This window comes from Ixodes scapularis, unplaced genomic scaffold (genome assembly GCF_016920785.2).
Source record: "Ixodes scapularis isolate PalLabHiFi unplaced genomic scaffold, ASM1692078v2 PGA_scaffold8__174_contigs__length_109621045, whole genome shotgun sequence".
In the NCBI taxonomy this organism is placed as follows: domain Eukaryota; kingdom Metazoa; phylum Arthropoda; class Arachnida; order Ixodida; family Ixodidae; genus Ixodes; species Ixodes scapularis.
The window spans coordinates 95092298-95107186 of NW_024609883.1; the positions used below are offsets into that span (position 1 = coordinate 95092298).

The 14889-nt window shown below is 44.4% G+C and overlaps 2 protein-coding genes across 2 annotated transcripts in view; both read right to left on the minus strand.

Annotated features, from left to right (window-relative positions):
* LOC120840400 overlaps positions 1 to 14889 on the minus strand; it is a 64909-nt gene that overhangs the window by 8082 nt on the left and 41938 nt on the right. The window lies entirely within an intron of this gene.
* On the minus strand, positions 431 to 12985 carry LOC120840399. Its single transcript, XM_040210903.1, has 4 exons — positions 12916 to 12985; positions 10294 to 10385; positions 3297 to 3398; positions 431 to 570 (listed from the first exon to the last, which is right to left on the minus strand). Exons 1-4 carry the CDS (start codon positions 12983 to 12985, stop codon positions 463 to 465), a joined length of 372 nt encoding a protein of 123 aa, XP_040066837.1. The 3' UTR covers positions 431 to 462.

Genomic DNA, 14889 nt, shown 5'->3' on the forward strand with positions numbered 1-14889 from the left:
CCTAATATTTTCTTTCTTTCTTTAAATCCCTTTGTGGTCTGCCGAGGCCCTGTCCAAACTTTTGTGAAGTAGACACTGTAACCTCTTGAATTAAGCAGTGTTGTCGTTGTGTCCCTTCAGTCACGAACGTTTATGTTTGAAACAATATGCCACGAAACACGTTAGCCGGGCAAAATAATAATATAAAATCGATATATTTGAAATTTATTTTACTCCAGAGTTACAAACAGCGTTAAAAAATTAAACTTAATACAGATCAAAATAGGTGCATGAAAACAAAAAGAAAATATCAAAAATACAACAGAATATACTTGTATCGCGTTACAGCCCAGCCGTTTCTCAACTCGCAGCATGAAGTACTAAAGGCAAGAGATTTTTTTTTACAGAAAATCATTATAAATAATAAAACAAGACGAAGGGCACATGACATTTCTTTATTTATCGCACTCATCGTAACCAAAGTTACTTCCTTTCAGAAGCAGTGCACCATTTTCTTTTAATTTTGTTTTTTCTATCCTCCACATCCGCATCCCATTGATAGAGGATGTCTTTCACTTTTTCAGTGCAGTGCTGTAGAGAAAGAAAATGCAATTATAGTTTTATAACAATCAGAACACAGATATCAGTGTTCTAAAACAACCTAGTCGTTTTATTAAATTCACGGCATTTTTATACAATAAAATGCGCGATAAAAGGTACTTCCCAAAATATGCGTTAAAATGTAAATTTTCCAAATGAGACTGGGCTACATGAGAGGAGGTTTAATTTCAGTAGTCAACCAAAAAATATCCTTTCATCCTCTTGACTATTATATTAAAGGGGCCGTGGCACAATTGCTAGACTTTCACTAAATACCTGAGTGCCTTAATCTTTGACATTCACAGCCTACAAAACATGAGTCAGTTTTAACTCCACGTAATGGAAGTCACGAAAAAAATATCATAGAATGACAAGCGGCGTTCACGGACATGTCACGGACAGAATGAACGGTCATATCATCTCGTGCCAATTATATGCTGCCAAATGTTCATCCCAACCGTGCACCGGGGTTGGTGAATCATACTGCACCTGCGGAGCTCCAGACACTGTTAGGGCTCGGTTGTTCCTGCCATTGCACCGATTTGAAAAGAGCCACCAACCAAACACTCATCGAGGCATGGATTGTCACGAGTCTACCCCGAGTGCTCACACAGTACTTGTGTCCTACCTATGAGCTGCACTTGTATATCGTTGTCACATGATACTCCCGAGGCTACGATAACAATGCTATGCCCATTACTACGTCATTGCGTTTCGCGAGCAAGAAGTATAAAGAAAAATTCTACATGTATCGTTGCAATTACACGGATACGAAGACGCTTGGTCAGTGGCGTTACGTGCATGTAACTAAGGTAGCACAGGTGCTAGTAAGCTTGTGTAGAGAGAAAACGTTGCAACTCAATGTCGTTCCTTTGTAGCGGATCGCGTTGGTTTAGTGTAATAGTTGTAGAAACAATAAAAAAATAGGACGGGACATGGACAGCACATCCATCGAAATATGACCTTTTCGTTTTCTATTTCAATATGCAGTTTTATCCAATTTGTTCCAAGACCTTCACAAATACTACTATCACTACCTGCTTCTTTTTCCTAAAGTATCAACCACTGCCACTAATGTCGCTTTGTATACTGTTTATATTTTTGTTAAAAAATTATATCGCCTTTAGTACTACTATTATAATGTAATATATTTTGTGATACTAATGATTATAACTAAAAAACACGCAGTACAGGTCGTATAATTTAAGAAGACATTATCATCAATAGGCCGACAGGCGGACAGTGTTTTATGTGGCCATGGCCATCCAATCTATGCCCACCGGTCATTGACGTGATTGTCACTTGCCTAAACGCGAAACTGAGCGGTTTTAGAAACTTTGGCTGTATCGTCAGGTTTCGGAGTACGTTAAAGGAACTAATTCCACCAGCTGATGCCTCTTGAGTGGTCGACGGGGTCATGTGAAGAAATTTTCATGAATTGGCTAAAAGGTGGATAGTATTTCACGTTGCCACTCCCACCCAATTTATGCCAACCGGTCATTGACGTGATTGTCACTTGCCTAAACGCAAAACTGAGCGGTTTTAGAAACTTTGGCTGTATCGTCAGGTTTCGGAGTACGTTAAAGGAACTAATTCCACCAGCTGATGCCTCTTGAGTGGTCGACGGGGTCATGTGAAGAAATTTTCATGAATTGGCTAAAAGGTGGATAGTATTTCACGTTGCCACTCCCACCCAATTTATGCCAACCGGTCATTGACGTGATTGTCACTTGCCTAAACGCGAAACTGAGCGGTTTTAGAAACTTTGGCTGTATCGTCAGGTTTCGGAGTACGTTAAAGGAACTAATTCCACCAGCTGATGCCTCTTGAGTGGTCGACGCTGTCATGTGAAGAAATTTTCATGAATTGGCTAAAAGGTGGATAGTTTTTCACGTTGCCACTCCCACCCAATTTATGCCAACCAGTCATTGACGTGATTGTCACTTGCCTAAACGAAAAACTGAGAGACTTTAAGAATTTTGGCTGTATTGTCAGGTTTCGACTTCCCACCAGCCGATGCCTCTGTAGTGGTCAACGTGATCATGTGAAGAAATTTTCATCAATTGGGTCAGAGGCGGACGGTATTGCACGTGGCCACTGCCACCCAAACTATGCCCACCAGTCATTGACGAGACAGTCATTTGCCTAAATGCGAAACTGAGAGGCTTTGGCAATTTTCGCTGCGCGTCAGGTTTCGGTGTACGTTAAAGAGCTTCTTCCAGCGATTTGATGCCCCTTTAGTGCCGATGTGATCATGTGGAATCGCCTCTTATATCAGAGGCGTTTCTATTTCGTGAGACAATCGGGAAGGGTGTTGTATAGTAGTTACACGTTAAAATTATTGTATGCTATGTACCGTCAGTACACTCGATATAGGAAAATATCCGATCAACTGAAGAAACGTAACAAAGATGACTGACTGCGTCTTGCCCAAGTAATCCGATGGAATAACGCTTAGGTTTTGCGAATCTAAAAACGGTACGCGTATTAACTCTGCGAAGAATCAATGGAGAGTCAGTAAGTACCACTAGTGTTATTGCTAAAAAAACAATGCTAAAGTATTGACATGGAATTTTGGCCTGCCCTTACTAAATTAAAAGTAAACGATACATAAGTAACTTTTTTAAAATATATATCAAACGAGGAAGGCTGTTGTATCACGGGTACCCGCAAAGAAAAAATCGCGAAGGCAGCGAGAAAAATTTTTCGTGACTTACAACTTTACCACCGGAGCAAACCCCATCTGGCAACGGCAACCTATTTTTACCTTCTTCACCGCATTTCAGCTCGCATGTGTGACGGTCATAACTTTCAAAATCCTGCAATGCATTGGCATATTATGTCACAAATAAGAAAGTAAAAGTAGTGATATGTCAATAACTGCCATCGCTTGCGTCGATGCCGGTGTAACGGCAGGATCGAGCGCTCGAGCAACATTGACAGCAGAGATGCTCACTCGCAGTAGCACCCTTATGATCTGTTGTTGCAGAGGCGTTGCACGACTTTATTAGCCTCTGGAACAGTTTGCTCATTCCGGCGGCCGTCCGAACCGGCAAGTGAAATAGCCACAGGAGGGATTTTTTAGGCGGCGTGACCAGTCTCATGGGGAGAGTACCCAGCCTTTAACTCGCATGACCTTTCCCTTCTTAAAAGTAACTCTTTATTTATCTTCTAAAGTACTTTGATGCGGTTAATTTCACTTACATTTCAAGCCATTCACCCTTTGTCTTCAAGCAAAATTGTACTTTAATAATCCAAACACAAATAAAATTAGAACAGCCATCTGCCTGGAACGCGGGGCCATCACTTTCTCGTCCTCCCTATTATATCACCACTAAATCCTGCGTGCGGCTATTTTGCCTGCCGGGAACACCCGCATAGATCAGTAAACGTGGTGTGTAAAGACGCACGACATCGACGCTGTAAAGGTGCACGACTCCGTTCGCAGTTTTAAATTCACACTGAAACATCCAACACCCTTGTGTACATAAGCTTGTTCAGGGGTTAACAGCCTAATGGTGTTATAGAAACACGTTTTGGATTCGGGTGAACGCAAAAAATGTGGTGCTCAAAATAACAAGCAACAATCATCACTTGCAGTTATAACATGCACAGAAACAGCAAATAAAAGCGCAATAAATCTCGCACGAGAGAGGAATCACAGCACTGGTGACTGCTGCACCGCATTAGACACTCATTTACAGGTAAGCGTCTCCGAAATTACGAAGGTTACACGTATGTTGCTTTGTTCTCGTCAACATTTTGCGTAATGCATACTTCATCTGAAGCGTCAACACATGTGAGAAAAAATCACGTCGCATCGCACCGCCGCGCAGCGGAACTATAGAAGCCACCAATGACAGCAACGGTTGTTAGCGGTTGCTGTCATTGGTGTCATGTTCCCTGAGCGGTGCGAAGCGACGCGATTTTTGCTCACATGTGTGTCACGCTAAAAAATACCCTGAGGAGGTTTCTGAGGTCGCCTAAATATGCCAATAGGTCACTCTTCTGCCTCTAAGTATCCTAGAAATTCTTAAATCAAGACAATACGCAGCAAATTTTCATATTAACAAACAAAAAAAAAATCAAAGATCGCAACATACCGAGGTCACCTCCGACGATGGAAGGAGCAGGTTCAGACAACCAGGACCACTGTCAGTCAATAGCAGGCAAAGAATTCTCGCGCCTCCGATTGGTGGAACCGCGGAGTGATATCTCGAATGCACGTGGCTCGTTGCCCATACAGCCCGGACAATACGATTCAACACAGTGAGTACGCTGAAGAGCTGACGATCGGACACATCACTCTCGCGGAAGACAAGAAAATAAAGGAAAGCACATAATGCGCTGTTTTTTATGCGATTATTGCAGTAATATGTTCCCTCTCGGCGAAAAGCTAACATTTTTCGACCGCTCATAATTATTTGCTTTTATCATCTAAAAAGAGCATACATATTTTGTAATAACAGCGTTTGCAATCTCAACGAAATGTCGCGTTTTCATTGATTAAATGTCGTCCTGGCTGCCACAACAATGTCCCTCCCGTCGCCTCAGATGACCTCGGTGTGTTCAACCTTTGACTGCTTTTTCAATAGGGAAATCGGCCGAACATCGTACTATTTTATGTACTTCTATACGATGCTTAAAGCCCACAGAGTGAGTCATTGCCATACTTAGGCGCCCTCAAAAATCTTCTCAGGGCACCTTTAAGTTTGAGGAATGTATGTCCAAGTAAAGAACATTAGTACAGGCAAACGGTTAATAAAGATCGTCGCCAAAACAAGTGTCATTGCAGCTAACACGCTTAAAAAAGGATAATCTCTACACTCACTCACTCCCTCAATACACGCTTTCGCGCACCCTCTTTACAACCTTAAAAAATAAAGGGTGTTCACTGTTTACACCACCCTACTTTACAATTAAAAGGTGTGTTCTAGGCCCCCTTGCATATAGCGGACGTTCGCTGCTTTGGGACACGGAGCAACCGGTCTTCGTGGTGGAGCGACGACTCCCGGGGTACAGAATGCAGCAGACAGCTGCTCCGCGGCATTTCCGCTGCTATAGGCCGCCACCACCGCTGCTAAGACGCTGTTTCGGCTGTTCTTTCTACCACCGCTGTCCTCCAATGCTAGTGCCACAGTACCTAAATCGTCGAGCTGGTCGAGTGTAGCTTATATTTGTTGCCCTAGCTTATCAACCGATCGACGACCCCTCCAACAGAATAATAAGCACGCACCGAGATAAGAGTGACATCACACATGTTGATTGCAACTCCGGTCGTTTAGTGGGGACGTGGACACCTCGGAACCGCATCGTATCGCTTCTCCGACTTTCGAACCGCTCCTAACTAGGCTTACAACAGCACAGCATCCCTTTGATATTCTGATAACTTTCGGTTGTCAAGCACTGCAGCTGCAGTCGCTTTCGTGGCTGCGACACAACGCTAACGAAAATATCGAAACTGAAATATTGCGAGAGACTACGGATCAAACGTTTCCGGGGCAAGCGTCGGAGAGAACTTCTCCGGATCGCTCGACGTGCTCCGCCACTTTCCCTCGGATCGGTTGGAGCTGCTCGGTGGGCCCTCCACCGTTTCCAGATAAGCGGCACACGGAGAGATAACGCGCAATTTTCGAATGGCACAGGAATTCCCGTGCAAGCGCGCGCAGGGCTCTGGTTATTTGCTAGGAAAACGTTGCTTTTAGTGTACGAGTCGATGTAGCCACACTCTAAAAAAAAAGGGTGTCATGGGGTACACCCATAGGGGGTGTAAGTGCTTGTCACATATACTACACCCTTTGGGGGAATACAAGCGCACCCCAAATATGGGAGTACGTGTACACCCGTTGGTGTGGTGCACATATACACCTTTTTCTACAGAAATCTCACTCGAAGGGAACACAGGTGCACCCCATTCGATGGTGTACGGCTACACCTCTTTCTACACCCGCTTCACTCAAAGGGAACACAGATGCACCCCATTCGATGGTGTACCAATGCACCTCTTCATACACCCGCTTCACTCAAAGGGAACACAGACGCACCCCGCTCAATAGTGTACCATTACTCCCATTGTTACACCTATTGCTCTCAAAGGGAACACAGGAGCACCCCGTTCAATAGTGTATTGTTACACCTCTTTCTACACCCGCTGAATTCGAAGAGAACACAGATGCACCCGATTCAAAGGTGCATGGTTACGCCACTTTATGCACCCGTTTCATAACTTCATAAACCTATTTAGGATATCAAGGAAAACAGTAAAAAATGTATGCGCCCCGGTGATTGCAAAAAGGCAGGTAAACGGACACACGGTATTGTTTGCAAATCTCATAGAAGTTTATTAGACAGCCTATTCCGTAAACAAGTACAAACTTGCAAGCAATCCGTGATATCTGAAGACGCACAAAGAAGCTTTTACACAACTGAAAATATTACTAAGCAAACAAGAACCGGGGGTGAGTCTTATGTACTGTCCATTCTGCCAGCAGCCCGTAATTTATTTCCACAAATATCCACCGGCAGTCGCCGTTAATTCATCGAACGACGTTTCATCGACAGCTCAGATTAGCTTTTCTATTTTAGCTTCTCTCCTTTCTTTTCTTGTAATGAGCCGCCCCAGAATGTATCCGCGAAGTGACGTGTATGGGTGGGACAGGTGGGCTAACATTTTTGTAATGAGCTGCCGCAGACTGTCGCCATGAAACGGCGCGAACGAGTCGGCTGGGTCGGTGAGCACGCGCCTCAGAGACACACGCGCGACAAAATGTCCCTACAGCGTGCATTTTGCGTAACGAGTGAGGATGAAACATTAGTGTCGATGAAACGTGTCTACAAAACGTGGATCGGCAAAAACGTGTTTTCACAAAACGCCAGTAGAATAAGAAAGTCAGTATTCCACCTGCAGTTGTCACATGATTGTATACAGCTAATGGCAGGCGACTGCCGATAGAATTTCGGGGAAATTATTCTCCCGGCTGATAGAAAATAGACAATGCCTAATTCTAGAGGTAATCCGGAACGGAACGGTCAGTTGTTGCAAAGGAGTAGGTTGCAGTGCACTTACGATGAAAATACCGGACTTGAAATATGTAATCCGATATATTTGTCGACGCGGGCACTGCAGAACCACACAAACACAGAAACGAAAAGAAAGGGGTTCGTGATGATTCAACACGATGTGTCCGAAGCAGTAATTTGCCGAACCGAACACTAAACACATCACATAACTTCCTTGGGCTTTTTTGAAGAAATCCCCTTTGCCGATACACGCGCAGGACTTTTCAAACACTGGAAATCTTGGTACACTCGAATACGTTGTCGCGGGCGAAATCTACGGCAGCCCCTCGCAGCACAGCACACAAGCAACTAGGCCGGGAAGCAGACATTCCGAGGTCGAAAAAAGCTACTACGTCATCCGTGAAACCTTTACCACATGATCACGCTCCTGCCGTATCCGCGCTCAGACAGAGGAGTCGAGGGATAAAAAAAGCCTTCGGTTCATTGGTCCGGCAACTGCGCGCCTTCTTCCATACTTTCAGCTTAGGGAGAGAAAGAAAAAGAAATGAGTATAAAAATTGCAGCTCCTTCAAGGCCAAAAGATGCCACCCTCGCAAAGGCTTATCTTCAGGGGCAACCCAACAATGAAAGGATTTGTCGCTTATATCGTCTTAAAAGTTCGACCCAAAGTTAATAGTGCAGTGGATGCTATCCGTGGCCTTGGCCTTCAGGCTGGTGCCGTGCTCTGCCTTATCTCTAGCTTGGAGACTGTAGTCACGTGATCCTACCCGGAGACCCGATTGGACTAAAACAAGCATAGCGTCCACTCTACTGTCAATACCGAGGGAACACGATAGCTCCATACTTCGTGAGAAACTGCCCATCCCAAAGAGTGACCCCCATGGGGGAATCCAAGCACAAGCTGATCGGGGCGCGTGGCTAGCGTGGCGGTGCACTGGTAGGTACACCTAGAGGTTTTTAAGGGAGAGGGGGATGCTCATTGTCGGTGTACAAGCACACTGGCTGGGCAACGGAGGGTGCGTCTTGCAAGAAAAGGGTGCATGAGCGCCTGATGCACCCGACTACACCCTTTTTTTCTTAGAGTGCACGCTGACTGTTGTTAGGTGCGCCGTACAGCTTTAGTATAGTGCGCCTCGTGTTACACAACCTGGACTTGTGAGGTGTTATGCTAGTGAAACAACATGCGTGACCCCCCACGGAAAACCGAAAACGATTGAGCACCACAACTTGAGGCATTCGCTCGCCCAAAATGTGTCAACCATTTTTATAAGGCAAAGTTTACACCCAAAACAAAATCCTTTACAATTATCCTCTACAATTTTCGGTGACGCAATGTGGCGATGCAGGCGAGTTGGTTCATGATTACAACTGGTAGCAGCGCGCAAAAAAAAAAAGACAAGGACCGAGGGAGCAAATCAACCCTTTGTCCTTGTGTTTTTGGCGCGCTGCTACCAGTTGTATTCAATGACGCATTGCGTAAAAGCTCTCTGTTATAGCGTCATTTCTACTTGTGCCAGGTGGGGCGAGTAGTTTCACAAACACGAAGGCGGAAGGCATTCGATAGGTTACAACCTATCAAATGCCTTCCGTGTTCGAGTTCTTAAAGTTACTCGCTCCTCGTGGCTCAAGTAAAATAGGCGCTATAACAAAGAGCTTTTACGCGAAGCGTCATTAGATTGGTAACATTGTGAGTATTTTACAAAATATTACGGGTTTTCATACCTGACATACGCTTAATTGCAAAAGCATTAACTGTCCTGTAAAGTGAACCGGCGTTATCAGCTTTTGAAGCCGCGAAAAACGGCACCTACTTTCCCCTGTCCCATGGAGCGAAGCCTGTAGTGTGTAGCAGCGAAGCAAGGAATAAATTCCCATTGGTTGCGACGCGTCATATCAGATGCTTCGTCACGGAAGCTAGCGGGGCCGCTCAATGTCAAAACGGGCGCGCCTCAGAAAAAAATAGCACACTAAGAAAAGCACAACAACGCAGATGCCAGGTCACGGAAGCCATGGAGCCGAGGGGAAAGGGGAAGGGGGGGGGCGCTTGTTTTGTGGGAAAGCGTGATGTCACCACCGGAACGCAGTGTGAAAATGGAAGCCGCGGCGCGTAGTCTTTTTAAGCGCAAAACACATGTACGACGAAACCGTCCGATCCGACGTCCGACCGCGCAATACGACGGTCGGAGGCGAGGGTTTTCAACGCTCTCCGATGCTACGAAAACTCTCTCCCCCCAAGGTCATTCCGGCAGTCCGCACGTCGGATCGGAAGGTTTCGTCGTACACGTGTTTCGCGCTTTAGAGCGCAGCTCTTTGACGCCCGTTTCCGGCTTGAGCGGCGTCGCCGTCGCCGTCGGCGTAACCGCGCGGTGCATTATGGGATATGTCTCATAATGCAACGCGCGGGACTCGTGACGTCACGAGGATCACGTGACATCATGAGGGTCACGTGAATTCACGTGACCTCACGTCACGCGTTGTATTATGGGGAACGTCCTTTCTCCCTCCCCCTTCTCCTCCCTCCTCCTCCTTGAGAGCTGCGCTCTAATTTTGCATTACAGAGATTTGTAAACGTCTTTCTTTTTTTTCTGCTTAAACTATTAGTCTTCTCATTATAAGAACTAGGCAGTCACACAGAATTACCTAAAAAAAATTTTAATTTATACTTGATTGTTTTCTATGCCTTCAAAAACTTACATCAAATCCTTCGCGTGTGCATTCTGTCATTCCGTTTTTAATGATAAGCTGTACGCAGTCGATCTGACCTTCAGTAGCAGACAAAAACGCCCCTGAAAACGGGGGCAAAAAGATCTGGTGTTAAGGCACTACTTCGCTGGGTCATGGCAGCAGCCCATTTTAGCCATAAATGAACTAAACATTTTTATTTATATTATTTTTTTATTCTCTTTTACTTTTCTTTTCAACCCCTGAGTTTACTTACATACAGATGCTAAAAACGCATTCCACTTTTTATTGACACTGTATAAATAATGATTGGTTTGGAAATGTCTCCTCGATTCGATCAACATATTACTGATATTATTTGATGTTAAGAATGTTCTAGCCTCTTGTACAATTCGTAATTGTTTTTGTTAAGTGAACTCTTTGTTATTGTACAAAATTTTGAATATTTCAAATAAAAGCTTCCAGAAACTCAATACCTAGAGGATCGCGACCGCTTCTTTGTAACCTCAAGATAATACAATTTCTTGAACGGGTACAGTATATGAAAGATGAGCACTTTAACAGTGAATCGTGTGTGACACTTTTGAATGGCATGTGATGCACTGACTTCCTTTATGTCATATTGATATTGCACACTGCCTGTTACTACCTCGTCAGGCACCTGACGTTCTAAAGCATTGCTTCATATAACAAACGACGTTCAAACAGCAGCGGTGGCAACCAATCACAAATGCCTTAAAGGGTAACTGCAAAGAAAAAAAAGTTTTTTTTTAAACAGCCTAATTGGGACAAGCATGTCACAAAACAAATGTTCCGCGAAAAAAATGATTTTTTTATCAATATTTACGCCACAGGACGTAATTTAGTAGAGTCAGAACCTCTCCATATTTGAAACTCCCGCTCTTTCGACCCCCGCGGAAGAGGAGTACGCCCCGCCCCTCAATCTTCTTGCGTTGCGGAGTTGAACGACGCAGCGTCTCGACTTCCGGCAAGATCTGGCAACTACGCCAGGCCGTGTGGGCCGTGTAGCGAAGACGTGACCGGAGAAGTGCCCCTGTGATGTTCCCGGAAGACGGAAAGTATCGTTCGAAATCGTCGTGCGCGCCGTGAAAGCGAAGGGAGTCACAGAATCCACGAGTGCGCAACCACAAGCCAAGGTTCACGACAGCGCTGCGTTGGTTTCGGCGATCTCGTTCTGTTTGGTGCAACACGGCGATGCGACAGAGCTGAAACGTTCGTGGTGTGTGTAATGCGGTGCTAACACGGAGCGCAAATTGGTTGTGGGGTTGACGTTCAACCAGTTAAGTCCCGTCGTCGTCAGCTGATCCAGCCAAGCTGGGCCGGGAGGACGCTGGGAGCATTTTTAAAAGTAAATCTGCCTCGTTCTGTTTCAAAATGTGGAAGTTTCCCGACGCATACCGTGAGTAAAAAGCTGCGGTTGTTTTCAAGAAAATTACGTAGTTTTAATTGAACAATGGACTCCGAATTGTTGTCCTAAATCTGCCGTTTTTATGCTTCGTGTTGGACTGCGCTTGCACAGCGACGTGTTGCATCGTGCGGTGTGAATAAATTTGGGCACGATTTCGTACCTGCCTACAGATGCATGAACTGAGACCATTTTTACGTAGTGGACATAGTGCTTTTTTTTTATTTTCTGTCTAGTCGCGGACGTTAGGTGCACAAGGGGCGAATCTCGACGGCCTCCAGAGCGATATGACGAGAACGTAACTAGACACGTTGGTCGCTACGCGAACGCCCGATTGCCTCCAGCCAAATAGCATTCCTTTCGGGGCGACATGGCTGCTGGAAGGCTCACTGTCGGGATCACGCATCTGACGTCTCCGAAAAGTTAGCATTTGCACGCGCAAACAAGCAAAACAAACAAACAAAAAAAAAGAAAAAGCACGCTAAGCAAGCAAAGAGGAAAACAAAAGAACCGCGCTATGAAAGTCAAAACCCCGCGTCGCTTCCTATCACTAACACCTGCGACAGCCGCTAAACACACACTACTTCACTTCAAGAAGTCTCACTCAAGCACCTGGGTCAGCACAAAACGACGAAACACTGATCACTTCGGCGAAACGATTAGTCGAGGTAGGCGAGACAGGCGGGAGCAGAGACTTCGGCCACTTCGGCGGCCATGAAAGAATGGCGAAGCTTTTGTTTGTATGAATCCAAACGGAAGTGCCCGTCTTGTAAACCTTTTGTAAAGATTAATAACTCTCATCACATGGGTTATTCTTTAAACGTAAAAATATGCCGCTCAAAAGGAAATTGCAACATATAACAAAGGTTTAACAACCAAGATCTAAGCTGTCAATCAAACTCTTAGCCAATGAGAACCTTTTGGGATTGACGTCACATAATCACAACTTCGTGGCGCGCGATTTAAAACGGACGAAATAGCCGCAAACTAAAATGAGTCTCACGCAATAAATATTGATGTAAAAAATGTTTTTTCTCGCGGAAAAATTGTTTTTTGACATGCTTGTCCCAATTAGGCTATTTAAAAAAAAACTTTTTTTTCTTTGCAGTTACCCTTTAAATTGAAAAAAAAACGGACTAAACATTCTGAGAGAGAACTTTAAGAAAGTATAGTATATATTATATTCATATTTCTTTGCATCGACTTACCACTTTGAAGTGCCGGTAGAATAAGAATCACGGCGCAAAGCACGAGCTGAATTTTGCTTAACGGCAACATCCTCCTAAAAGTGTAACAATTACATAAATATAACCTCGAAACTCGGCAATGCAATTGTTTCGCAAAATATAGTGGGAAAGGTTTAAGGCCACTTAAATGACGCGTTGTACAACAGATGTATGCATAGTTTGTGGAATAGGTTGAAGTATACGTCCGGTTAATCCTACACAAATGCCCACGACACAATTAAACTATCACAAAAACATTGCGAATACAAAAGAATATTAGTACACTTGCAAAATAAATAAAACTCATTTGAACAAACAATGTACACCCGTAGTACCCAGGGAAGACCGAAAGTCACGTGATACAAAATTGATGTTGTGAACCTGTTTTAAAACAAAGAACCAGGTACAGAAAGATCGAAACATATTTATAAACTTTTACGTAGATGGTTTTTGAGAATGCCAATGCCAATTTTGAATTCATAATTGTTTTAAGCAAGAAGAAAACCAACTAAATATTAAGGTGCGACTAGCAAACTTGACAGCACACAAAATCTTGCTCACAACATGGATTTTCCAATGCTCTGACGTATTACTCTTGAAAACTTTTTTTTTTTCAAATGATACACTGTAACATAGGTTCAACGTGACATAAACCACGAGACAGCAGGTAAAGAACTAAGCAAAGAATGAAACGTTGAACGTTTGTGTCGTTTGTTTTACCTGCAGTATCAGGGTTTTGGACATGATCAGTAAACACCGTGCAACTCGTTTGCGCTCTTGCATTCAGTTCATTACTATAAGATGCCCTTCTAATTTCTCGACCATTTGAGAGAACCGCCTGAAGAGATATGGCGTGTTAGTGCGCAACCTTTACTGTGAACTTAGAGGCCTATTTTTTTTTTTAAATCATCGGAAACGAATATCCCCGAAAACGGGAGGAATAACATGACAACCTAGCTCAAAAAGACCTCCACAGCAGTCCGTTATTCAAACAAAGTTTGTTATAAATACAATATAACGAGCGTATCCATTGAACTCTAGGCGCCTCTAACAGTGCGGCATTCCGACAAAAACTAATACAAAAGTGTAGCAACTTCAAGGAGAACTTACGTAAGGCTTTCTTGCTTCAATAAACTTGATGGGGCGATTGCTCGTCTGAGGTGTGGAAAGTTTGCTGCCTTATTTATATCCCAGGTTGTAGGCGTGTTCCTCGCAACGGACGATTCCGTGAGAATATTCTCGCCAATGGTAGCTTTGGAAGCAGGCGGGAGGAGACAAAGAGTGCATCTGTAAACCTTGCCCATATACTCGATTCGAAGAGCATTGTCCCACCCTTGAAAAGAATGGGCAACTACTGTGCTGCTAACAATAACCTTTTTTATCGCAGTTTATACCCTCGAGAAGTTCTATGACCGTGTTTACTCCTTCGAATATTTTTTTTCGGGACAAGAGTACGACTCACCTCTAAAGCATGATATTCTAGGCTACGTGCACTACCTAGAGGTGCCGACTATGCAAGGGTTTTGTCTTACAAAACTGTTTGTTATCGCCAGAGAGGCCCTTTGTGGTCTTTGAGATAAAGCCGTATCATGCAGAGCAGTCTAGTCCGCTTTACTTTGAGTCCCATCACAGACCACGCTGCAACCCTATGTAGCCAACCGAGCAGCTCCCACAGTGCAACGCTTATCGTTCTTACACGTTTCTTTTAACCGGCAAAACCAATCACGCGGAGTGAATGCCTCCGTAATCCTGCCCTTAGTTCGGTGCGTGATTGATTTAGCCATTGATTGCAAACCCGAAAGCAGCGAGAGCAGTAATCGTGCAATTTCGGCGTGGCTTGATTGGCTACTTGAAATCCAAACATCGGCTACAGTCGAACTTGAAGGGAAACGGAGCATAATAAGATACACACTTCCAACCAGTTTTGAGCAGCTGCCCCAAGGCCCCAAGCAGTGA

Coding starts and splice junctions, on each gene's coding strand:
- LOC120840399 (XM_040210903.1), bottom strand. CDS start 12,985: ATGTTGCCGTTAAGCAAAATTCAGCTCGTGCTTTGCGCCGTGATTCTT. Junction 10,386..12,915: donor TCTACCGGCACTTCAAAGTG/GTAAGTCGATGC, acceptor CCCCGTTTTCAG/GGGCGTTTTTGTCTGCTACT. Junction 3,399..10,293: donor GCACACGCGAAGGATTTGAT/GTAAGTTTTTGA, acceptor AATGCATTGCAG/GATTTTGAAAGTTATGACCG.